The 24,935-nt window shown below is 35.3% G+C and overlaps 1 protein-coding gene and 1 long non-coding RNA gene across 8 annotated transcripts; one reads left to right on the top strand and one right to left on the bottom strand.

Annotated features, from left to right (window-relative positions):
* Positions 1 to 10,954: 10,954 nt before the first annotated feature.
* Positions 10,955 to 20,700, bottom strand: LOC127523791 (uncharacterized). Of its 7 annotated transcripts, XR_007932943.1 has the most exons (7): positions 19,359 to 19,895; positions 19,022 to 19,174; positions 17,048 to 17,325; positions 16,672 to 16,834; positions 14,598 to 14,682; positions 13,979 to 14,066; positions 10,955 to 13,888 (listed from the first exon to the last, which is right to left on the bottom strand). It is a non-coding gene; the product is annotated as an uncharacterized LOC127523791 (long non-coding RNA). The 7 variants fall into 7 exon arrangements; XR_007932945.1 differs by having other exon boundaries at positions 16,672 to 17,325; positions 19,276 to 20,700; XR_007932946.1 differs by having other exon boundaries at positions 16,672 to 17,325; positions 19,022 to 19,198; positions 19,359 to 20,700.
* A 448-nt stretch (positions 20,701 to 21,148) lies between these two features.
* Positions 21,149 to 24,447, top strand: LOC127523790 (mRNA decay activator protein ZFP36L2-A-like). Its single transcript, XM_051914869.1, has 2 exons — positions 21,149 to 21,410; positions 22,025 to 24,447. The coding sequence occupies exons 1-2, from the start codon at positions 21,369 to 21,371 to the stop codon at positions 23,120 to 23,122; spliced, it is 1,140 nt and encodes a 379-aa protein (XP_051770829.1). The 5' UTR covers positions 21,149 to 21,368; the 3' UTR covers positions 23,123 to 24,447.
* The last annotated feature ends 488 nt before the right edge of the window (positions 24,448 to 24,935 follow it).

The following is a 24,935-nucleotide window of genomic DNA, read 5'->3' as shown; positions in this document are numbered from 1 at the left end:
AATAAGTCAGAATTCATGAAATATTTCCAGAAAAGAAGATTGCTGTTCACGTAAATGTATCTTAATTTAAGAATGTTTAGATATTAGTATACTGCAAAACAAGTCAAAAATACTGAGTAAGAAAATCATTTTTTAGAGTGCACTGTGCCAAACCGAGAAAGAAATGCTGGTTTGTGGAGTGGCGGCATAAAAAATCAACAACTTGATTCTGGGCTGTAAAGGTCCAGGTCAGTCTACTTTCCCTTTCGTAGGTTAATATTAATGAATGGATGGCAGTCCATTGAGATATGGAAGGGGCATGTTGTGTATAACTGCTGGTTCTTTAATACACATGCTTTCTGGATCCCCTTTCCCCCCCCAAAACATTTTAGCGGCACCATAGAGTATAAAAGCAAATTCATCTTTTATTCACCACAGACTGAATATTCAGACTGCGAGATGTTAAAGCAGCGGAGGTCAGTGTTTAGCAGGCTTCTCTCTCTCTCTGAAGTGCTGAAACAGAGTATGCACTTGCTTGAACCAAGGTTCATGGAAGCACATTAAAATGTTTCGCATTTTGAACAAGAAGCGGACCAAAGCCATAGCCTATAGACCCTGCTGCATATGCATTAGGTTCTGTGCTACAAAGGCCAGGGGCACTTATTCACCACCCTATGGATTGTCTTCAGGCGAGGCCCTCGGAGTGAAGGCCTTGATCTCGGGTGTGCTGGTGGGGCCCAGACGCGCTTAATGGTGTGAATCAGTGGACCTCTGATGTGATGAGTGTATGGTTGATCTCACTCCTTACCCTTTAGCATCTCCAGTCTCCTTGAGGCATGTATGATGAATATATTTTACACCTTAATACTGAAGAAACAATTAACAGTAAGTTTGGCTGTTGCCATTCAAAATCTTAAAAGGGACACTGATGTAAAAGAGTTTGATAGCTCTTCTACAATTTGAAAAAAATATAATAATAATTAACTGAATTGATAAAATAAGAAAAAAAGTGGGATAAAGAGTTAAAATAGAGAAAAAATATATTTTTAATTTTAGCCCTGTAAAGTCTGACACAGTTTATTGAACCTTTAGACAAAATATTTAAAAAAAATAAAAATAAAAAAAAAGTCTGCATATATGTTTTTCTGTTGAGTATTCAACAGAAATCAAGATTTTATGGCTCATGTAGTATGGCGGGAGAACAATATGGAGCTCATATTGAAGGAGGGAAAAAAACACCTCCCTTTTATTCCCAAACTGAGCAAATATATGCTATTTGGTGCAGCTGCTGATATTTATATGCCAAAAAGTAAGATGAAATTATGATAACTTGGAATGTACATCAATGAGATCTTTAAATCATTATAGTAGACTTAAATAAATGCATACAAATATCAGTTCAGTATCAGTCACAAATATCACTCTATATCTCTCCGTAATATGTCTTGGTAAGATTATATTTAATGATTATATTTTATGATCAAAGCACTGAAGTTTTAAATGTGGGGAGCAAAATATATAATGCAATGCAATACAATGATGATTAGATGTGTAAACAAACGTTCCTCAAAAGCCTGACATATCATATTTGATACTCACATTTAACATGGTTTTTCTAAAAAAAAAATAAAAAAAAAAGATAATGATGGATAATCAAGTAAACCTAAGCTGCTTCAGTCCAGTAAGTGCTCATTTGGAATATTACTAACAATATAATAGTTATTCTTACGTTTACTTTATAAAAATCAGTAAAGATTTCACAGCAAAATGACATGTGCACCACGAGCTAAAGGGGGACATTTTTACAAGTATACTAAAAGGTCATTTACTTGCAATGAGACAACTGAAGGCATTTAGAAGATTGTTTTCAGCAGTTTTGCTGATAATTTAGATTTCTGTTTCAAATACAGTGGCTTTATAGGGTTAACTTTTCAGATGTTTATTAATGAATGTTGAGGTAATTTTAGCTTGATGGTGACGTATTCATGCGTATGGTGTAGTACTGTGTCACAGTAATGCTGTTTTGTTACTCAAAAGCATGCCACTGTACAACATTTTCAGCTGTTTAAACTTAGAAATGAAAGTTCACCTTCTGCCTTAAAAATGTGAGGGAACTCAACTAAACATAAGTTAACTCAACTTGAAGATAACCTTTGTTTCAACTCACAAATAATCAAGACAATGGATTACTTTAAGTTAAACTTGAAGTTCTCGTTGACTATTTGTGAGTTGAAACAAAGGTTATCTTCAAGTTGAGGGCACTTAGTTGAGTTCACTCACATTTCTAAGGCAGCAGGTGAACTTTCATTTCTAAGTTTAACCAGCTGAAAATGTTTTACAGTGTTTCATCAGCTTTTTCAAGCAGGCCTGGCTTCAGGGAGGCCTGGGTGGGACTGGCCTGCCTAATTATGATCTTGGCCCACCCTGGCAACCACCACCCACCCAATTGTTCAGCCCACCCTGAGAATCCCATGGCCCACCTTACTGATGGAACCAGGCCTCCTGCAAAGTACAGCAAGGGTTATGCACTTTCCTCAATTTATTCAACAATTAAAATCATACATCAGTGACACTGTTGAATATAAATGGGAGTAAAACAGTTATTCATAATTATTTAAGCTATTTATTTACATTTTTATGTAAATATGTCATTTTCAGTTGCGGTCCACATTTTGCTCCTGTTAATGTAAGATTTGTAAACAATAACATTTTTAAATACTGTGACATAACATAATTTAAGTAAATCATAATCCATTTTCTCAGTTTTTACACACATTATAGGAAAAGTATATGAAAGTGGTCAAAAACATGTTAACATTTGGTCCAAAACAAGCTGTCCTTCACTGCACTATAACTAAATTTAGGCTAAAACGTTTATCCATTCATACATGGGTTGTCATTTTTATGTATTTGTATTATTTGTATACATTTTATTTAATTTAAGAAAATCGCAAAGGTCCCAAATTTTGCTTTCTACCTCAGGCTGACGAACAGCATTTTCTAAATGTTAGGCACCCCCTTTCACTAATCATTAACTGAAAAGCCAGCTCTAGTGATGCTTTCTCTAAGTCAACCACTCATTTAGTGTAATGGGATGTGAAGACCTATTTGTTTTCATGTTCTCCACAGAGTGTTTTTTGTTCACTTCTGCCCCCTGCAGGAGTATGTCTGAATAGCAACCATTATTGTGGAGGCAGAGTCTCATCTGTGGATTTTACCTCACACAAGCACATATCCACCTTATTTTTTCAGGTAAGAGCGGGCGCGGCCATTTGTAATTTTAATGTGTCTGGCTTCCGGTGTCATTAGCTTCCAGCTATTTTTAGCTGTACAAAACAGCTCGTTATGCTGCTTGATATTGCAAACTGGTATTTCTTACCGTATTATTTTGATGTATTCTCTTAATTATAAACACGCTTTTTTTTAGCGCAAACAGTTTTAATGCACTTTAATACTCTTCTCGTTATTTCCTATAGCGGCTAATAAATAGTCTCGCACATTCACAGAAAACACTTTCGCGTTGAAAAATAAGGTGGAAAGTCCTTCTATTTCAATAATAAATAAATGTATTCATAATCAACGAATCATATATAATTAATGTAAGGGATAATCCACCAAAACATTAAAAATCTGTCATCATTTACTCACCCTCATGTCTTTCCAAACCTGTATGACATCCTCTCTGGAACACAAAATAATATATTTTGAAGAATGTTGGTGACCAAAATTTTTGGTTCACATTCACTTCCACTGTAATGTCAAAAATATAACGGAAGCAATTGGGACCGAAATGGTTTGGTTACCAAAATTCTTCAAAATGTCTTTTTTTGTGTTCCACAGAAGAAAGAAAAGTCATGTTTGGAACAAGATGAGGGTGAGTAAATAACGACAGAATTTTCATTCGGTAGACTATCTCTTTACCTACATAAACTTCTCTGAATTTTTTTGCGTCACTATAAATACCATTGCTTATTTTTAAATATTTTGCTAGTAATCACATAAAATAAGCTGTTTCAGAGAAACTGAATGAGATGTAACTTCATCGAAAAGCAGTATTAGCGGATAAATGAACATATAGGCCTACACTGCTAATCTCTCATGTTCCTGCCTGCCGTATCCCTTCTGCTCGGCCGTCCTAACACTTCTGTGTGACTGCGACTCAGATGGTAATGGGAGAATGTTTTGAGCGTTTCACACACTCAGAGTCCGCATAGAGCCAGAGCATTGCATTCTCAGGCGGTGTAGCCATTAGCCTGGCTGCCGACCAGCAGACCTGTCACCCTTGTTTAATGTGCCTCACTGGGCGTGTTTGTGTGGGGGGAGTCTGTGTGCAGACACAGCGATGGGCATTTCTGAGGAGGAGTCCGGGCTGATGCGGCTTGTGAACCCACAGGCTCAGGGTTAATAGCATCTGCTCCTATTCTGCCACCTCCAGATGTCAGGAACATGCACCGTCACCCACTCAGCTCAGAAGGTCGTGTACAGAGCGCTCAATGATGCTCTTTGACAATGTCAACACCGATTTAAATGAATTTCTGCATGTGCTAATTGAGTGATCTCTAACCATCCACTCAACCACCTGGGCAGAGCTCCAGCGGTCCGTTCATCTTCCTCGGCGGCGGAGCTCCGGCATGTCCTACTTTACTGTTTAATGACCCTCTGATAGATCAAGACCGTGCCAAAAAGCAAACAAAAGCGAGAGCTTCAAAACCCAGCATGACCCAGATGATGTCCCTCTCTGTGCCCGTTCTCATTGTTATGAGAAAGAAGCAGTGCTTCATTTGCATAATAAATGGGAATGCAACAGCAAGAGCGTGTGCCGCTCCTCACAGTAAAACGGTGCCTGTTACAACACCATGCAAATGATCTCCATCATAATCCCATCATCATTCAAGGATTCGCTTGAGTTGATGGGAACTACATATACACATACACAAATGAGTTTGTTCACCCAAAAATGAAAATTCTGTCATCATTTACTCCCCCTCAAGTTGTTCCAAACCTGTATAAATTTCTTTTTTTCCCCCCTGTGGAACACAAATGGATATCTTGGGGGGGGGGGGGAATGATGTATACAGGTTTGGAACAACTTGAGGGGGAATAAATGATGACAGAATTTTCATTTTTAGGTGAACTATCCCTTTAAGAATCTACATCAGTTATAATAAAGAATTACCTTCCATAAAGATAGAAGTACACGCATGTCTCACATTTTCCATTTTGTTTTTGTGAAACCCCTCTTCTTTAAGGCTCTCTCCTTTCTAATTTAACCCAAAATGGAAATCTGCACTGGAGCTGCAGTCACGTCTTTGTCAGCTGCACAATTTCTGGTGCAAGATGGCAAGGTTAAACGTCTCATCAGTTGTATTTGGTTGCCAGGCAGTGGTCAAAAACATTTCCGACAACAGCCATTCAGAAGTACTCCGGATATTAGGGCTCGTGACGAGATGTTTTGTCAGATTGGGGTCTTTTATTTGATGTTTGAATTATAACATGTTGTCAGTTGAGTCAGTTAAAGAGAGAATGTTCCTTTCATTCGGCTGGGGACTAATTGAGGATACAACACACTATTTATTTTGAAACCAATATTTTTAATGGAAACACATATTTGAATGGCACTGACATACACTTTTTCCTCATTAGCAGAGTTTAATTCTTGCACAGCATTTAGATGGTTCTGTGTGCATGTGTGGGCTTTAGATCCTCACAGACAATGTGCTAGAGCTGGGATTACATTCATGTCACGCCAAGATTATTCTCCTTGCCTTATCCTTGCAGAAATATGATTATTATTGTCATTGTCATTTTGCGTTATTCCTGTTTATAGTGCGATTAAGTCCGGTCTTATTAATGAAAAACTCATCGGATGTCAGCTCCTGCTCATGCAGGATAAGAAAATGTTTATGAGACAGAGGGTAAAGCTGGGAAAGGTCTCTGAGAGATTTGCGACGTTTAAATACATGCCAGGGCTGAATAATTCTGTCTGCATGGATCAGAGATTCAAGTTTACAAGATAAGCTATCATGGGCGTCTCAGGACAGGGTTGCACAGACTGAAGTCTCACTTCTGCAGCACATGCTCTCTGTACTTGCACTCACAGTGCAAGTCTGTTCTTTCACGTCAGAAAGCAGTGCGGTCACATCCAAAGATTCTGTGTGTTTATATTGTTTGAATATGAATCAGACATGGTATAGCAATGGCCAAAACACTGCAAAAAATGAATGAATTTCTTTGTATTATTTAACAAAAGATCAAACCATATATATATATATATATATATATATATAAATATATACATACATACACACACACACACAATATATAATTAAAATATATAATATATTATATATAATTAAAAAGTATACTTATACATATTGTTCTATTATTTATCTACAATAAATTTCATAATTAGCTATATATAATATATTTATATTATATATAATTATATGAAATATAAATGTTTTTATATTTTATAATCTTACATATGAAATATTATTTTAAAACATTATTTTATATGTAATATAAAACTATTATAATATTATTCACAAGTTTTTAGACATTTAAGTAATACTTAAATTTGAATTTGTAATGTATGTGTGTGTATACATATATATTTCAAAAATATATATTATTTACACAGGCTATATCATGTTTTAATTATGAAGATAAAATGATAAAAACAAACATTTCTATATATTTTATGTATTATTAATCTATATTATATTTAATATAATTATATATATATAAAATTGTATATATATATATATATGTGTGTGTGTGTGTGTGTATGTATATATATATATATATATATATTTAAATTATAAAAATAAAATTGTAAAATTTTAATTGTAATAATTCTATGAAATATTATGTTTTAATATATTTTATAATTGTATATATTAAATATCATTATAAATATCAATAGAAAAAAAGTATTATTAAGCGGACATTTTGGACATTTAATACATACTTGAATTTAATTCATACAATTTGTTGTGTGTGTGTGTGTGTGTGTGTGTCTTTGTGTGTGTCTAAAACTGTTGTGATGGTGTTTTTATTTATGTGTGGTACAGATTTAAAGTTTCATTTGAGCAACAACAGCATTGTTGAGGGATTCTTAATTTGCACCAGTTTAATTTGTAAAGTGCCAGTGATTCCCATGATCCTCTTCTCTTGTGGTTCTCATCTCTGATTGCTCAAACCCTGATTTGGCTTCTTCTTATAAGAATATCAGACCCCATGCTATAAAAAGACAGTGGAGGCATTATCGTCTTATAAAACGGATTCAGAAACAAATTAAAAATTGTCATGTCTAATCTTCTTTGACCAAAAGTACCAAGTGCAAGTGGTACATGTTCTTAAATCTGTGGCCTGATCCAAGTTGTTTACAGTGCTAAGCCTTAGGAGGGATCTGGTTGCTCATAAATCTGGGGCTCCGATTATGTCACAGCGGAGACGAGACACAAAGCCACACTCTCATTTTCACTTCCTCCTGACCAGGAGACATATATTTAGGTCAAATATATAGCCTGTTTGTCCCTGTACATATGCAACTCTATATACTGCTGTCTAATGCACATATACACTCACTGAAGCTGTCCAAACAGAATAAAACTGCATGGAGCTATTTGGAAAAAAAAAAAAAAAATGTAAAAAGGGAGGAAAAAAATCAAGGTTTTGTATAGTTTTGATGTTACATACTAGCAAAATAACTATTTAAAGAAACCTGAAGAAATACTGTTTTTAAAATCATGTCTGTATCAATACCACCAAATCATGGCCTTAAATAATCCAATGTTTGCATAACATTTTTAAAATTTATAATGAGAAATAAGTATTTGTAGTCATTAAACATTTACTTATTTATCTCTTAAGCTCACTTGAAATGGTTATATATCATTAGATGACATTATGGAGACTTGGGCCCTGTTTACACCTGGTATTAAGATTTGTTTTGGTTGATTGGATCACAAGTGGACTAACTTTTTAACTAACTTTTTGGCTGTAAATGTACACAACATTGGTGCCCGGAAACGCAAATTTTTGAAAATAGGTTTTAACGTGCAAGTTTTTGAAAACTTGTCACCTGTACATGAAAAACGCAAAGAAAAAACTGTACCCTAAAATGTTTTGAGCTTGTCCACTTTCTACCACTTCCAGAGGTGGTTGAAGATGTAAACGCTCATGTGTTCGAACAGCCACAAAAAACCACCTACTCTCCACCTCCACCTCCTAGTGCCTATTTAAACTTTTTCAGCTAAAGACCCAAGTTTAGTTTGAAGACAAAAAAATGTACCAAGCACAATGTTCTCTCCATTCCTGATTTCTAACACACACTCACCGAGTTCGTTGTGATCTTGCGGCTATCAGAGCAGAAACAAAAACTGCTGTACATTAGATGGGAATCATTTCGTCCAGATCGAAAGATCTGAAAAAGCCCATACATTTACCCATCCACAGACCCCTCCCCTCAAAAAAATCAGGACAGGTTGAAAGTGGACAAAAAAGACAGATTAAAACACCAGGTGTAAATGGGAATGTCCCTGCATCCCAGTGGGCATACTATCCATCCTAAATAGCATGAGAGATTAGAATGAGTGTGTCCCAAAGCATATGTGTTTAAAAGAGTATGGCAAAAGTCCCCGTATGGTCTACTATATTAAGTGTTGGTTTATGCACATTCTAATGGCTAATATTGCCCACAACCCATTGCGCTTTGGAGGAGAATTTGATTCAAAACTACAAACATGAATAAAAACATGTTAGAAAACTACAATCATGGCAGATATGTGTGACCGATAGTTAAGGAGAGTGGTTTAGATTAAGGGGTTTGAGTAACTAATAATCAACATTTAACCTGATGAAAAATCATTTATTCAATGTTATCCATTATATTTCATCTGCAACAACAATGTGAACTATTATAAAGATAGCTTTGGCCATTAACTTTTTTAAATGCATCATTATGCAAGCACATGAGAGTTCTCCGCATGAAAGACCCACTACTGACAGATCAACATGCTACTACATTTCTCTCCAATACGGAAGGAAATAAAAAATAAATTAAATAAAATGTGGAGGATGTTAACTGTGACAAGATGATTGACGGTGACCAGTTTAAGTCCGCTAAAGATACAATTTTATGACGTGACAGTATACTGCTACACACTCAAATGTATGTACTTTTTCTTTACAGAAAGACTAGGTACTTTTAAGGCGTAGTATAAGTAAGCGAAATGGGATACGGCATGTCTCGTCTACTCGTCTACTTGTGATCTGATCGACCAAAACGCATCTTAATACCAGGTGTAAACAGGCCCTAGGAAGTCTGACAGCAGTTTCTTGATGATGGCACATTCATACGGCTTCTGTTCGGTATAATATTGTTTTTAAAAGGACAATGTCAAGTAAATGAGCAAATAATATTTTTCAAATCCAACATTTTTCCACACTTTCTTTGAAATTGTTTAATTTGGAAACAGAATCATCTTGATGGGTGGGCTCTGCAAATAGTTTTGAAAGCAGCCACAAAGTCTTCATTTTGCCCCGATTTTGTATGTTGTACCTAAGATGGATTGTGTATGTTTATGTGTTTGAATAAGGCATAATATACAGTAGCCCCAAAAAGTATTTGGTCAGTTAACCCACACTTAAAAGTGTATGAATTATTTCCTTACATACTTACATTCATTTTGATGAAAGAAAGCACAAGCAAAACATTTAAAATAAAATAATATATTTTAAATAATATTTAAAAACAACAATAATACTAATATATCATAAACAGCAGAAATATCATTTTTTTTATTAAATAATATAACATTTTCTGTTTATTCAAAACTATATTATTGTCTTTTAATAAATGCAAATAAATGAAAAGATATTTTCCTTCCTTACACTTTCTTTGACATGAATTGTTTGACATGAAAACACACTCATCTTAATGAATTAGTTTAATTCTTCAACTGGTTTTGAAAGACATGGTATCCATAACTCATTTTGTGTGGGGTGATCATGGTCCATATGTGTGTTTGTTTGCATGTCTATTCATGTATTTACATAAGGGAGCCATGTTAAGCAACCCCATTTTAATTACTGGACAGGATAAACATACATGTTTGACACACAGTGCACCCCAGCTCTGCTCTTTTTTTAAATGCTCTGAAGAAGCAGCTGAACTGAGCAGCGCAGAGGCTTACTGAATGATTACAGAGATTGCTGGTGCCATCCAGAGCCCACTGGAACACACGGGTCAAGTGGCCTGGCAGCAGGACGAGATTTTTCTTGGGATTGTGTGGAATTATACCGAGTATTAATTCAGGTCTCTGCAGGATTCTGTGGGAGGCGACGGCTGGCCGGTTGTTACGGCGATGATAAGGATAAGGAGCAGCTGCTGATGCTCAGTTCAGCAACCCGATTAATCCGCTGAGACTCTGTATTAAAAAATAAGGCACAGAGCAAGTTTGATTGAGACTTAAGCTCAGGGAAAAATGAAGGGATCTGGATGCTGCATTTATGGGGGGGAGAGAGAGAGGACAACTGGCTTGTTCCAAAAGCTGTTAAGATGGGATGAATCCAGAGCACTGGATATATCTCTAGTTTCATCATAAAAAAAACACTCCCTAATCTATATTTGAGATGTACTGGATCTTTATCTGGGAAAGATTATTCTTTCCATGATATTTAAGTTAAATAACACATTGTATATGGTTTTGTACTGTTCCCTAAGCAGCTTGGCAACAGCTTAGCTGAGGAATGTGTTAGAGCATATTTAGAGCAAAGCAAATGGAATAATAAGAATGGAAATTGCAGCGTATCAGATAAAATCCTGTTTTTTATGTAGTTTTGGACAGAATCTCAGTGTATTAAAGAAACATTATGGATTCAATACAAGTTAAGCTGTCAATTGACAGTTTTTATGGTATAATGTTGATTACCACAAAATATTAATTTCCACTTCTCCCTCATTTTATTAAAAAAAAAAAAAAAAAAAAACTGGGTTACTGTGTGACAGTACATTACATTTTCTGTCAAGTCATATTTAATTTTACAACTTTGTTACCATGACAATGCATTGTCATAAGCCTAAAATAAGTCAAACTTATTTAAGCAGCATTACAGCTCAAATACTACTTCTATTACTGAATACTGCTTTTAAAATCCTCCAAAAATTGACCTTTGCCATAACCCTTTTTTAAAAACGGGAATTTTTTTTATTTTTTGGTAATAGGCATTATACCATAAATGCTGTCTTTAACTAAACCTGGAAGTGCAAATAGCGAGAAATGCTATTTACACTAAGTGAAAATAGCATATTTTCTTAGTGATAGATGCTATTTACACTAAGTAAATATATTGCAATATATTCTATTCGCACTAAGTAACAATAGCAGTATTTCCTTAGCGAAATGCTATTTACACTTGGTGAAAATAGCGATATATTCTATTTACACCATGTAAAAGTATCAGTTCTTTGCAATAAGAGTAAATAGTAATTAGATGCTATCTATACTTTATATTGGCAGATACTATTTGCACCTCAATATTTTTGTAGTTTTTTAACAGGATGCAATAATATCATAGAGACATTGGTGGACGGAGCTAGTGTAAATAGCGTTTGCCAACAAGGGACGCTATTTGCACTTAGTGTAAATAGACACTACGAAAAAGGCAATGATTTTACGATACTGTTCAGTTTATTTAAAAATCATTTTCATTTAACACCACTGTATTAGGTTTCTCATTCAAACACAAATGCATTGTGTTAAACTGACTTGAAACAGTTGCGTTTTGGCACAACTCAATATTTTCATTTTGAAAGACCATGTTTCAATTAAGTAAGCCAAAAATAACATTTGATGCTTGTTCAATTTACTTAAGCAAATTAAGTTAACCCAACACGATTCTTTTCAATCACTTTATTTAATCCATTTGAGTTGAGAGTACATAAATGATTTTAGTTGTGTTAAAATAGCATTATAGAAACTAGGAACAGGATTTCCCCTTCCGATCATGCTTTGCACAGGGCTGGATAGGGAGAGTAAATATTAAAATAAAATGTTATGAAATAAAGTGTTGTTAATGTTTAATGTTCTTTTATGCTTGTATTTAAAAGAGTTTCTGGAATGTTAGTGTTTTTGGAGGTTACCATTGTGGTGAAGTGTTAGACCATGTGCTTGGGGTGAGGACCTGCTAACAACAATTAAAGTTGTTTTAATAATAAAAACAACTACTTTGGGCATGCCATGGATATAACAAAACCACCTAACAATAAGAGTCTTTACAGAGTAAAGGTTTTGTAAAAGGTTTTCTTGTTAGATAACATTTGTAAAGGTTGTAAAAATAGTTCTTGAACACATTCACTAAATAAAATAATCAATTAAACTGGATTACTTGTTTTAATTTTTGTTTGATATTAATTTTAGGATTATTAAACTTAATCGTTTTGGACAAAATTAAGAATGTTAACCTGACTAAATGGCATTGAATTAACCTTATGTAATATACTGAAATACACAATGTTAATTAAATGTAGTAACAACCCAGTTACGTGGAACCTGTTGACATAAAAAAGTTAAGTAAATTCAATGTATAATTTTTTTTTAGTGTATTTCTTTAAACTGGGTTAGATGCCAGTGGCTGTGAAGGAAAACGGTCTGGCACTGTGCAAACCCCCTATAATCCAACAAGCATAAATATACACATATAGACCACACACGCATAAACGCATCACTACCCTCCATCACTACTCTCCGAGCACACCATCCCCTCTCGCAGCTATGAATATTGAAGCGAAACACTAATAACAACATGTTTGCATTGTTGCGACTGCTCGGTCTGAATTATTTACTGGTGGACTCTTAATGTGACCACGTTGGGCTACAGACCAGCGCACAGCCTTTCCCTCAGTCAGCTCCGCTCTGCCATGTCACCTTGACCGTGTCACTACAGCTTAGGCGCAGACGGGGGTCAGAGTTCACTCTGCCAGGTTGCGTGAGTTTGCGAGGAGGTGAGGTCCAATCAAGCATGAGACAGCTTTTCACTTCCAGTGTCCGTTAGGGTGCCTCGGCCAACCAGCTCCCTCGCCCTGCACATTAATCCACTCAGCAGCATTAATGTGTCAAATGAAAGTTTTATGTGCCGAATAGTCAGCAAATAGTCACTGCTTTTAAAGCACAAATAAGGCCAGGGTAAGCAGTTGTGTGAACATGGTTTGCATCTTTCTTTCTTTTTTTTATTGTTTATACTGTGAGATATTTTTCAACTGTAGCTCACACCAACTTGAGATGTTTCTTCAAACTCATTTATGACCAGCACCAAAAAATGACGTGCAAAATTTTTCAAAAAAAAAAAAAAAAAAAGATTTCTAATTTACACCTGGTAATAAATTGAAAACTTTAGCATTTTGAAAAATGTAAAACAAAGTATATTATTATTATTGTAAATAATCATTAATATTATTATGCTTTATTTATTTAATTAATTAATGTTTCAGATTCTGCACTATTTCTAGGTAATAGTGGTAATAAATTGAAAATCGTAGTATTCAAAAAAAATGTCAAACAAAAAACATTATTATAGAAAATTATATCTGTTAATATTATACTTTATTTAATAAATATTTCAAATTCTGCACTATTTCTAGGTAATACTGGTAATAAATTGAAAATTTTACGTTTGTGAAAAAAAAGTAAAACAAAGAACATTATTATATTATTATTGCGAATAATATTCATTAATATTACTATATTTGTATTTATTTTTAATAAATATTTCAGATTCTGCACCATGTAGTTAATAGTGAGTATTGTTAAAGGTTAGTCATTTCTGTCATTAATTACTCACCTTCATGTTGTACCAAACCGTACCAAACTTCATTCATCTTCGAAACACTTCAGATTATTTTCCACTGAGAAAAAAAAAAAACAAAGTATCCACTTGATATTGATTATTGGCCAGCTCCTGCGTCAACATCACGTGCATGTGTCGTGCTGCTCACATGTACAGCGTCGGCCAATACTGAGCCGTCGTTCAGACGTAAACACGGAAGAGCTGCACTGCGTTCACTACATCAACAGCGTAGGAGACTGACAGGGGAGAGAAGAAATTGTTGAATAAAGTCATTATTTTTGTTTTGTTTTTGCACACAAAAAGTATTCTCGTCATTTCATAGCATTAAGGTTGAACCACTGTAGTCACGAGGACTATTTTAACAAAGTCTTTAATAACTTTCTGGACCTCAAAATGTGCAATGACCTTGCTGCCTATGTGTGGATTAGATACCCTTGGATTTCATCAAAAATATCTTCATTTGTGTTCTGAAGATGAACAAAGGTTTTACAGGTGTAGAACGACATGAGGGTGAGTACTTAATGACAGAAATTTCATTTTTGGGTGAACTAACCCTTAAAAATAAAAAGTTTTAGGAGTTCTAAAATTTTTAAACAAAGAATATTATTATATTAATATTATGTAAATAATATCCATTAATATTACTGTATTTCCATGTATTTATTTAATAAATATTTCATACTTTGATATTAAATATTTCATATCTAGGTAACTAATCAAATAAGTAATTATGTGACATTGATCATATGAACTCCTACTGTACATACAGATGTTCTTCCGTTCTTCCATCTTCCCTGCTCACTGGATCATTGGGATCATCAGGTTCGTGGAGTTCATGCAGCTCCAGTGCAGCTGTTATTAAAGCAGAAGACAGATAAACCAAATAAAACATGACCTTTCAAATAGTAAGGACCACTGCAAAGTTTCTCACAAGCTATTTTTGACACATTTCACTATATTGTGAGGAAATCACAAATATAGCCAAACCTGTACACTTGTAGTTTATGAGGACCCACCCCTCCCCCCCATAGACATAATGGTTTTTATACCGTACAAACTGTATATTCTATCCCCCTACACTAACCCTACCACTAAACCCATCAAAGGAAACTTTTGCCATTTTTTTAATATCAAAATGTTTTTAAAGCCATTCGTTTACGACGTTTTAATAATACCCATGTCATTATACACTTTTGGGCCCTCGCGCACACACACACACACACACTTTGATGTAAAAAGTGCCATACTGCCCTCTGGTGACCGATATAATATTGGCATGCAGATAACAGAATCAAAGATGTAATATTTTGATTAAAATTAATAATACATTCAAACTCTACCTGGAACATTGACCTTTATATTTTTAATTTTGACAATACTAGGGTTAACTTGCCAAATTTTAGCTGTGGATATGTAGCGTGTCTGGACCGGTCACTCTCTCTCACACACACAAGGACCACACGACCACTTGATGAGATTCAGCACTGTAATTAAGGGAAATAATCAGTGGAGCAACGGGGCGACAGCTTCTCCCACTCTGGTACACACAGGATATTTTTTTGGGGAGAAGCGAAAATCATATGCGTCATCGGCCTCATACACAACTAGACTGATATTATACAACAATGGAAAAAAATTATATAAATGTAAATCAATTGTACTACTTATAATATATAAATATCTCAGTTTTCTTATACATCAGATCAATATTCTTATTCTATTACAATAAATATATTACAGTAGTGTATAATATAATATAATTAGTACATTACAATAGTATATTAAATACAATATCTATATTACATTATTAACATATGCATTAATTCAAATATTTATACAATAATATCTTATAATAAAACAATTATAATACCATTTGTATGTACAAACCCATATTTCACACATTACGTATCAGAAATGGAATAAGACATGGGATATATTCAGCACCGTACCATATGCAGGCCGCACAAAGTGCGTCACAGACAGCATAAACAATTAAATCCGTTTCTTTCTCCCATAACACACGCTCTGTACCATATACATTCATTATCAGTCAACTAAATCTCTTTTCTTTTTGAAACAGAACTAATTGAACGACATACCTGTAATTAAGGGAAATAATCAGTGGAGCAACGGGGCGACAGCTTCTCCCACTCTGGTACACACTAAGCATACAATGCTAATTAGTTAGCGTCACAATGTACATCATTTAAATCAAATAACACATTAAACAATACATTTTCATCATAGCTAACAATTAAATGTTACTATATGTCAATCACATCCTTCCAGCAACAAATATGCGTTTTAACAAGCAACATCACCATACCAGGATATTTTTTTGGGGAGAAGCGAAAATCATATGCGTCATCGGCCTCATACACAACTAGACTGAGGCAATCGCATGTCGTGCAAGAGGAAACTCCGCAGGTGTGTTCCACTGACAACGTTCCCTTCCCAACAAATTCCCAAAGAAAAGTTCCGCTACTTTAGCGTTGTTTTCACATAACTTGTGAGCGATAATATAGGAACAAAATTTCGTGAAGTTCACTAAACCAAAAGTTCACTTTTTTTTACAAATGTAGACAAATATAAAGCATTAATAAAACAATTTAAGAGAAGAAAAAAAAAGATTAAAAAAAAAATAATACAAATAAACAAAAGTCAGATTAAATCAATAAATTTTTCACACCAGTTACAGATACACATTATCTCTTTAATTCTACACACCTTAATTCTTCCTATAATTATATCATAATACCACAAAGCTGAATTAGCTAGTACAGTCTCACTCATTACTGTATTGATGTATATTATGTATGACCTTTTAAATGAAGTACATACTTTTATATGATGTAAAAGGAAGGAACTGCTTTGCAAGTTGTATTTCATCAGCAGAGGGCGTTGTAGTTCCAGCCATGACATTCATTTATCCAGTTTCCAAACCGCTTGTCCCCTTTAGGGTTGTGGGGATGCCGGAGCCCAGCGTCATAGACATGGAAACACCCTGGAAAAATGGCCAGTCCATCACAGGCCCATACATGTCAGGATGAAAAGATTTTGTGAATGACAATAAAAGTAATTACATATTATTATTTTCTCATTAAACCTCACAAATTGTCACAATAAAAATGATTCAAATAAGAAGCACACCAGTTAATATCATCATGCTAGAACAAGGACAGCTCACAAGCTTTAGATTTATAAGTGGTTCAGCTACCTTGACAATTTTCAATCAAACGACATGCATACAGAGTGGCTGTTTTGTTCATCTCTCTTGTTGACGTATACAGAGACGCAAGGAGCTGGGCACACTTTGGGGTGTGGTGATGGTGTCTTCGATGGGGATGTCCAGGGCACCTCCTTCGGCTAGCGTAATGAAAGGCTGCCTGCCTGTGGCTAGGCCAATAGGGCACACTGAAGCCCAGAATACTAGCTCTGTGGCATGACCAGGAGGGAGGAACAGCACCAGTTTAGGAGAGACTCCCAAAATGTAATCTGAAAACAAGGTCAAGTGCATTAGATTAGTATAAATTTGACAAAAATTGATAAAATGCTAATAGAAAATTGTCAAATTAGTGAAAATGACAGTCAAAATGTATTTTTTTTTTATGTTTTCCTCCTCCCAATATTCTTTGTTAAATATTTTCTTATTTATTATTTAAAAATTTTTTACATTTACCATAAAATTGACATGAAATCTGGCTAATATCAAAATTCGATAAAATGCTAATAGAAAATTGTCTTATGAGTGAAAATGACAGTCAAAATGTATTTTTATAATGTGTTTTCCTAATGTTTAATATTCTTTGTTAAATTTTATTATTTAAATATTTTTTATATTTACCATAAAATTTACATGAAATTAAGCTAAAAACAAAATTTGATAAAATGCTAATAGAAAGTTGCCTTATGAGTGAAAATGACAGTCAAAATGACAAAATGTATTTTTATAATGTGTTTTCCTAATGTTTAATATTCTTTGTTAAATTTTATTATTTAAATATTTTTTATATTTACCACAAAACTGACATGAAATCTGGCTAAAAACAAAATTCAGTAAAATGCTAATAGAATATTTTCTTATGAGTGAAAATGACAGTCAAAACGACAAAAAAATGTCTTTTCCTCCTTTTTTATATCCTTTGTTAAATATTTCCTTATTATTTAAATAATTTCATATTTTCCATAAAATTGACATGAAATCCATCTTAAATGATATGCTAATATATAATTATCCTGAGTGAAAATTCTTTTTTTACAAAGTGTTTTCCTTCTTTTTAATATTCTTTGTTAAATATGTCCTTATTTAGTATTTACATATTTGTATATTAGCCATAAAATTGACATGAAATCTGGCTAAAAACAAAATTCAATAAAATGCTAATATAAAATTGTTTTGAGTTACAATTAGCAAAATGACAATCTATTTTTTATAATGTGTTTTCCCCCTTTTTATTATTCTTTGTTAAACATTTCCTTATTTATTATTTAAATAATTTCATATTTGCTATAAAATTGACATGAAAACTGGCTAAAAATAAAATTCAATAAAATGCTTATAGGAAAATTGTTTTATGAGTGAAAATGATAGTTAAAATGACTAAATATATTTTTTATAATGTGTTTTCCTCCTTCATATTATTTTTTTGTTAAATAATTTTTAAAAAATACCTTATTTATTATTTAAATAATTTCATATTTTCCATAAAATTGACATGAAATCCATCTTAAATGATACACTAATATAAAATTATCCTGTGAGTGAAAATTCTTTTTTTTTACAAAGTGTTTTCCTCCTTTTCAATATTCTTTGTTAAATATGTCCTTATTTAGTATTTACATATTTGTATATTAGCCATAAAAGTGTTAGGAAAATTGTTTTATGAGTGAAAATGATAGTTAAAATGACTAAATATATTTTTTATAATGTGTTTTCCTCCTTCATATTATTTTTTGTTAAATAATAAAAAATACCTTATTTATTATTTAAATAATTTCATATTTACCATAAAATGAAACATGAAAATCCGGCTACAAAGTATCTTAAATGAACCTCAAGGTCAATGTAAGCATATAAAAATAGGGGGGGAAAAAACCTGGCTAAAAAAGAATATTGCCACAGAGGAGACGCCTCTGACGATAATAACACATAGGAGCAAGTTGTGCTTAGTAGTAAGCGAGCGGCACAGACCGACCCAAACCGGTCTCATCTCCGTGCAGGGCCCTGGGTGCTGCAGCAGATGGAAGCTGGGGTTAAATTCAGCTCTGGGTGTAACCGTACATAAACAAGCTGAGCAGACCTCAAACATGGCTTCTGGATGCACTACGGCCTGTTGGGAAGTTCCTGGGTCGAAAACAAGGGCCCGATCTGTCAGTATTTTCAATGAGAGATCAATAGACAATGTTCAGCAAAGAATATAGGATAATATGAGGGGTTACATGAACCTGCGGCAGACATCAGCAGCATCTTCAAACCATAACAGTCTGGTCAGCAACAGTACAGTCAGAGAAAGAATATTTAACATTACCAGTGTCGTCGTGGAAGACAAGAAACGTTCCTTTATGGGCCGTCCTCTCTAGGGGTCGCCTTGGATACGTATTGTGGACATCACAAAGAAGTCAGTGTACAGTCCTGTGCAGACGCCTTGGCAGCCGCTCTGGCCATAGTAGCGATGTTCCCTCTCTGTGCAATGATGTAATGTTTTGGAATGATCGGAGCAGCTCAGCGAGAACTGGAGTCAGAGTAATGGATGAGTGGTTTCTGTGGTCAGAGTTTTGTTTGAGAGTTTTCTTCTTTTTATTTTTTGATGGGTTGATTCTGTTGTCCATGGACCACGGCAGATCTAAGGTTTGCACTTTGTGTGTAATTTAAAGCTCTAAATTGAGGGTTTGTAGCCAAGAACTGCATCTACTATGATTAGTGTTCTGCCACTTTCCTATCCACTATGAGCAGTTAATGTTTAGTTTATATACACAAGTTGAATCACGCAAAATAAGACGGTCCCTCTAACTCATGTAATGTATTACATAATAGATGAGTCTAATCATACATACAAACGGGATACCATTGTGGTGAGGACTGCTAAGAGAAACTGCCAATTTAAAAATGATGGGAATTTCACATGGACTGAACTTAAATAGCCACTGAACTAGAATCCCAAAAACAGAGCCTGTACTATAGGCAGCTCTCCTTTCCATGAGTCAATGAGTTCAGTGTGGAAACAATGTTCCACTCAATGAAATAAAGCATACACGTAACCATTTGGGCAGGCAAAATTTTAATGGAATGGGTTTACTAGTCAAACTAGTGTTGATCAAAAGTGTTTCTTGAGCACAAAATCAGCATATTAGAATGATTTCTTCAGGATCACGTGACACTGAAGACTGGCCGCTGAAAATTCAGCTTCGTCATCACAGGAAAAAATAACATTTTGTAAATAGTTATTTTTAAATTGTAACATTTCACAATATTATTGAATGTTTTTACTGTAGTTTTGATTAAATAAAATCATGAGCTTAAGATACTTTTGATATTTAAAAAAAAAAAAAAAAAAAAAAACTCACCCCCCTGAGATATAGGCTAGTAAATTTTGTAACTGACACATTCTTATCTGACATCTGAAGCTGCACTGGTATATAGTGACATATCAGCATATCTTCATTTTTGTCTGTTATATTGCACATAAAAAGAGATAATCTGTTCCAAAACTGCAGTAGGCCTATTGTCAAGCAAACTTACTCTAACGGCACATCACATTTCAACATACAGGGGGCACTGTAGAGGACGCAAGACCTGAAATGTGTCTCAAATAAGGGAGACATCCAAAATGTGCAGTTCTGGGCCTAGGGTCCTCCATAACCAGGATTTATGCTGGTTTATTTATGCTCATTGCATTCAAGTTTTGAAATGGGAGAGCGTTCATGTGCAATTTTTTACCTAGGAAACTTGTATTTACGATAATACCGAAAGCACGTGAGGGCAGCATAAGAACCACTATATTAGGCTATGTAAAAATATGTAAACAACAATACAGAGTTAATGGCACATGTGTGCAAATTTTGGAAGTAGCTTTGTAACTAACTACTTAAAAATTCAGCCTTAAAAAGAAATAATCTATCAGACCTCACGCGGGGAGTTACATGAGGAGGAGAGGAGAATCTGATTTCAAGCAACTGAGTTCAATTTATGTAGCGCTGATTGTCTTGAGGCACGCAGTGCGCACTAGGGCTGCTGATGTCTAGAGGGGGAGTTACCGAAACCACGTGACTGGAAGGGCGGGGCTTCGGGCAGCACACTGTTGAAACTTTTTTCGAGCTCCGCCCTTTAACAGCTGCAACGCATTTATACACATGTGCAAACTTTGCCCATGTACGACACTCCCCAAAACCTGTGCGGCTCAACTCCAAAGAACTCCAGCGACCTCTCCAACTCCTTTTGAAGAAGCAAACCCCGTTCAGCCGTGGATTTCTCTGAGAACACAAGGATCCTTCTCGGTCCGAAAACTTTTTCCCCCCTGAGCTGGAACCCACTGTAAAAAATGTCTGCTTCGGTGCTGTCTTCCATATATGACTTCGACAGGGTAAGAGTTTATCTTTTAAAACGAGTACTAGAAGTGGTTTTAAATTCACTTCTGTTTGTTTTCTTTACTTATTTTGGTGTTTTGTTTAACTTGGTTTGTTTTCTCAATTTATCCGCGCTGGCAAACTTGTAACTTGAGAGCTCCATGTTTACTAAGTGTTACCACTCACTAGTCTTCTTCTGTGGCACATAACGCGCTAAAGGGGGACCGCGAGTAACGAGTTTTGTTTTTGTAACTGTTTTTTGCTCTATGTGTCACAAACTTTTCTATGATAATTACATATTGGAATTCAACAAATTAAGGTAATCCATTTCTTAGACACAAATTGTAAATTTAATGTCAAGACAAGCTGATTTAAATCATACCAGTTTTGTCATATAACATACACATTTTACTTTTCTCGAAGTTGTTTTTGGTCTTGTCAGTCTTTTATATATTTATATAATATTTATTTATTTATTTATTTATTTATTTTATACTTCTGTCACCTCAGAAGGTTATGGTCATGTACAATAGTGATTTCACTCCTGTAGTTCATTTCTAATTGGTTAAACTTGTACCCCTAAACCTATTTGACATCCATGCTTAGGAATTCTCTGTTTGGTTTCTTTCAGGAAAAAGTCCCGAATTCAAATGCAATCTATCTCCACAATATGCTGGAAAAGAGGAATGTCGGGGTCCCATTTGCTGCTTCCAATACCAACAGCAACAGGTCTTTCGGTTATTTCAGGAGTAACTCGACAAACATGGACTTCAACATGAGCAACAGGCTCCAGATTGGTTTTGAGAGCTCAACACCTGCCTTCATGAATAAAGAAAATAAGTACAGAGACCGTGCGTTTAGTGACACGGGGGAACGCAGTCAACAACTTCAGGAAATCCTTCAGCAAAAGCCCGGCTCTCAGATCAACTCAACCCGCTACAAAACTGAACTTTGCAGACCTTTTGAGGAAAACGGCTCATGCAAGTATGGAGAAAAGTGTCAGTTTGCTCATGGCTATCACGAACTGAGAAACCTGTCCCGCCACCCGAAGTACAAAACTGAGCCGTGTCGCACATTCCACACTATCGGTTTCTGCCCGTATGGCCCCCGCTGCCACTTCATTCACAATGCAGATGAGCGCAGAGCTGCCACGAGTAACACTCAACCGAGGCTCAGCCGGGATATTGGTGTTCTGGGAGAGAAGGAGTCATCAAACCCATTCCTGAGACAGCGGGAAAGACCTAAGCTGCACCACAGCCTGAGCTTTTCCGGCTTCTCCAGCTCCCGCAGCAATGAGTCTATGTTGATTGACAACCCAACATCACGCACGCCCCCACCGCCCACCTGCGCACTCACTCCCAGTTCACCCTGTCTGAATGCGTTCACTTTCCCAGATCAGGATCTTAAGGCTTTTCTTGCCCCCATCATCCCTCAGACCCAAAACGCTTTTACCCATCAAACCAGCGGGGGCTTGTACGGTAACATCCAGACCAACACTTGCCCGCCATCGCCACCTTTCAAAATGAGCCACTTGCCCTCCATGCGTCCACTCTCAGAGTCTCCAGTGTTCGATTCTCCACCAAGCCCGCCGGATTCCCTCTCAGATCCCGAGGGGTACCTGAGCGGCTCTTGCTGTTCCTCCGGCACAATCAGTGGCTCGGAGTCGCCCAGTATGGACGCAAATAGACGTTTGCCAATCTTCAGCAGGCTGTCGATTTCAGACGATTGACTTGCTATTATTGTTATAGCCTTTTATCCAAGTAGTGCCAACATGAGTTTCAGGTCAAATATCGGTCTCAACCGTTGGTTTTCTCATGATTTTGTCATGATTGAGATGTGATTTATATATTTCTTTTCTCATTTTTTTTTTTTTCCTTACAATGACATACCAAGATGATGGCTTCAGCAGTCTAGAAAAATGCCTGTTTAGAAGTAAGTCTTGGGAAAACATTCCATAAGTTTGGAAGTGGTGTGAGAGCACAAGAACTGGGACTCATAAGTTGGCCATGGAATGTCACTGCAGATTTTCTTTTTTTTTTTTTTTTAACTGTGTGGTATCATTGCATCATGCTTTGAAATCTATTTAACTTATTTATTGTCATTTGAAAGTATAGCCTTCAAGGATAAATTGAGTCCATATGGTATTTATCAAATCTAAAGCAATACACTTATATTCCTGTTTAAATTGTGATCGCCAATATTAATCTGGAAACCGTTGGGTTTGTCTCACAATAATATATTTTTGTTAACTTGTCTATTTTACTGTAAATAGGTAAATAATTTAAGATTGTATGCTATTTATTTCGATTTTGTTTACTGTGTGTATCTATATTAAAAAGTGGGAGCGTCTGATGAGGTCACGCTGTGATTTCTTGTGCGGGAGGGAAGGGAGCGTCAGAGGATCTATGGGCATTTGTAGAATGTAGCCTGTCTTATGAGGTCTTTTTGGCCGTAAAGAACTAACTGACTTCACACCTATGAGTATGACTGTTTCTTTTTTTTTTTTTCTTTATCAACAATAACAACAACCAAAAAAAAAAAAAGTATCCATTTGCACACCGTTGCATGACGATTGCTGTCTAGTGCCAGAGAATGTAGCACTTTCCTATCTAGAGGTTAATAACTAGCTAATATGTCCCTGCTGGGGTTGAGGATCCCTCATAGTTTAACCTAATAAAGCAGTCGCTTTGGTGTATATCTAAAGCCAATCGAATTGAATGTAGCTCATAGATCAAGATGCCTTTCTTATGGTGAATGAGATGCTATTTCATTGTTTATTTTTTTACATTTAGATCATTCGATCGCACCATTCCTAATGAAAGATACTCTGCCTTTCAACTGAGCTTCTCTACACATGCTGACTGGGGATATTAAGTTTTGTAGTTGGTTAATAATGATTACTCTAACTTTTTTAGATGAAGTAAAGCAACACTGAATGTAATGAGTGAACGTCAGCTGGAGTTGGAGTGTGTATAGAAAGTTTGCAGAGTAAATTTGTACTGTATGTGTTTTTTTTAAATATAGAACTTCTAATAAAGGCATTTTTGAACAAGATATGGATGTTTTGAGGGGTTTTTATTCAGTAAACAATGGAATATATGAGTTGTTTATTGCTCAAGACATGGCATATTCTTGCAGCATCCTGTAAATTATTCTCTATTCTACTCTGTTTTCCCGCCCTCTTGCTTTTCTTTCAGGAAAAATAGCTACTACAATGTCCTGGAGTTTGATTCTCCTCTCCTGGCAGAATGTTCAATAGAGGTCTGCTTTGTGTGAATGGCACAAAGTGAAGTACGAGGGTGGTGCAGTGGCCTTGCACGGTTAGAAGTGCAACAATGTCTAGTGTCTCAAAGGAGTCCTCACTGGAAATAACTGTTGGTTTATGCAGATGTGTTCCATATCATCATATAAAAGCAACTCTTACATGGTAGGCCAATATATGAAATTCTCTGGGTCTGTGCTTAAGGTAATAAATGGAATTAGGAAATCACAGCAGGCATGTGTATCAGTGTTAAGGGTCTGCTTGTGAAGATAAGGCGCTC

Source organism: Ctenopharyngodon idella, chromosome 12 (genome assembly GCF_019924925.1).
Source record: "Ctenopharyngodon idella isolate HZGC_01 chromosome 12, HZGC01, whole genome shotgun sequence".
Taxonomy (NCBI): domain Eukaryota; kingdom Metazoa; phylum Chordata; class Actinopteri; order Cypriniformes; family Xenocyprididae; genus Ctenopharyngodon; species Ctenopharyngodon idella.
Note: the sequence above shows the minus strand (reverse complement) of the source record. Positions and strands in the feature narration are given on the sequence as shown.

Excerpts from the sequence above, each read along its gene's own strand:
- LOC127523790 (XM_051914869.1), top strand. The coding sequence starts at position 21,369 with ATGTCTGCTTCGGTGCTGTCTTCCATATATGACTTCGACAGG. Across the intron at positions 21,411-22,024 it reads CCATATATGACTTCGACAGG|GAAAAAGTCCCGAATTCAAA; the intron begins GTAAGAGTTTAT and ends GGTTTCTTTCAG.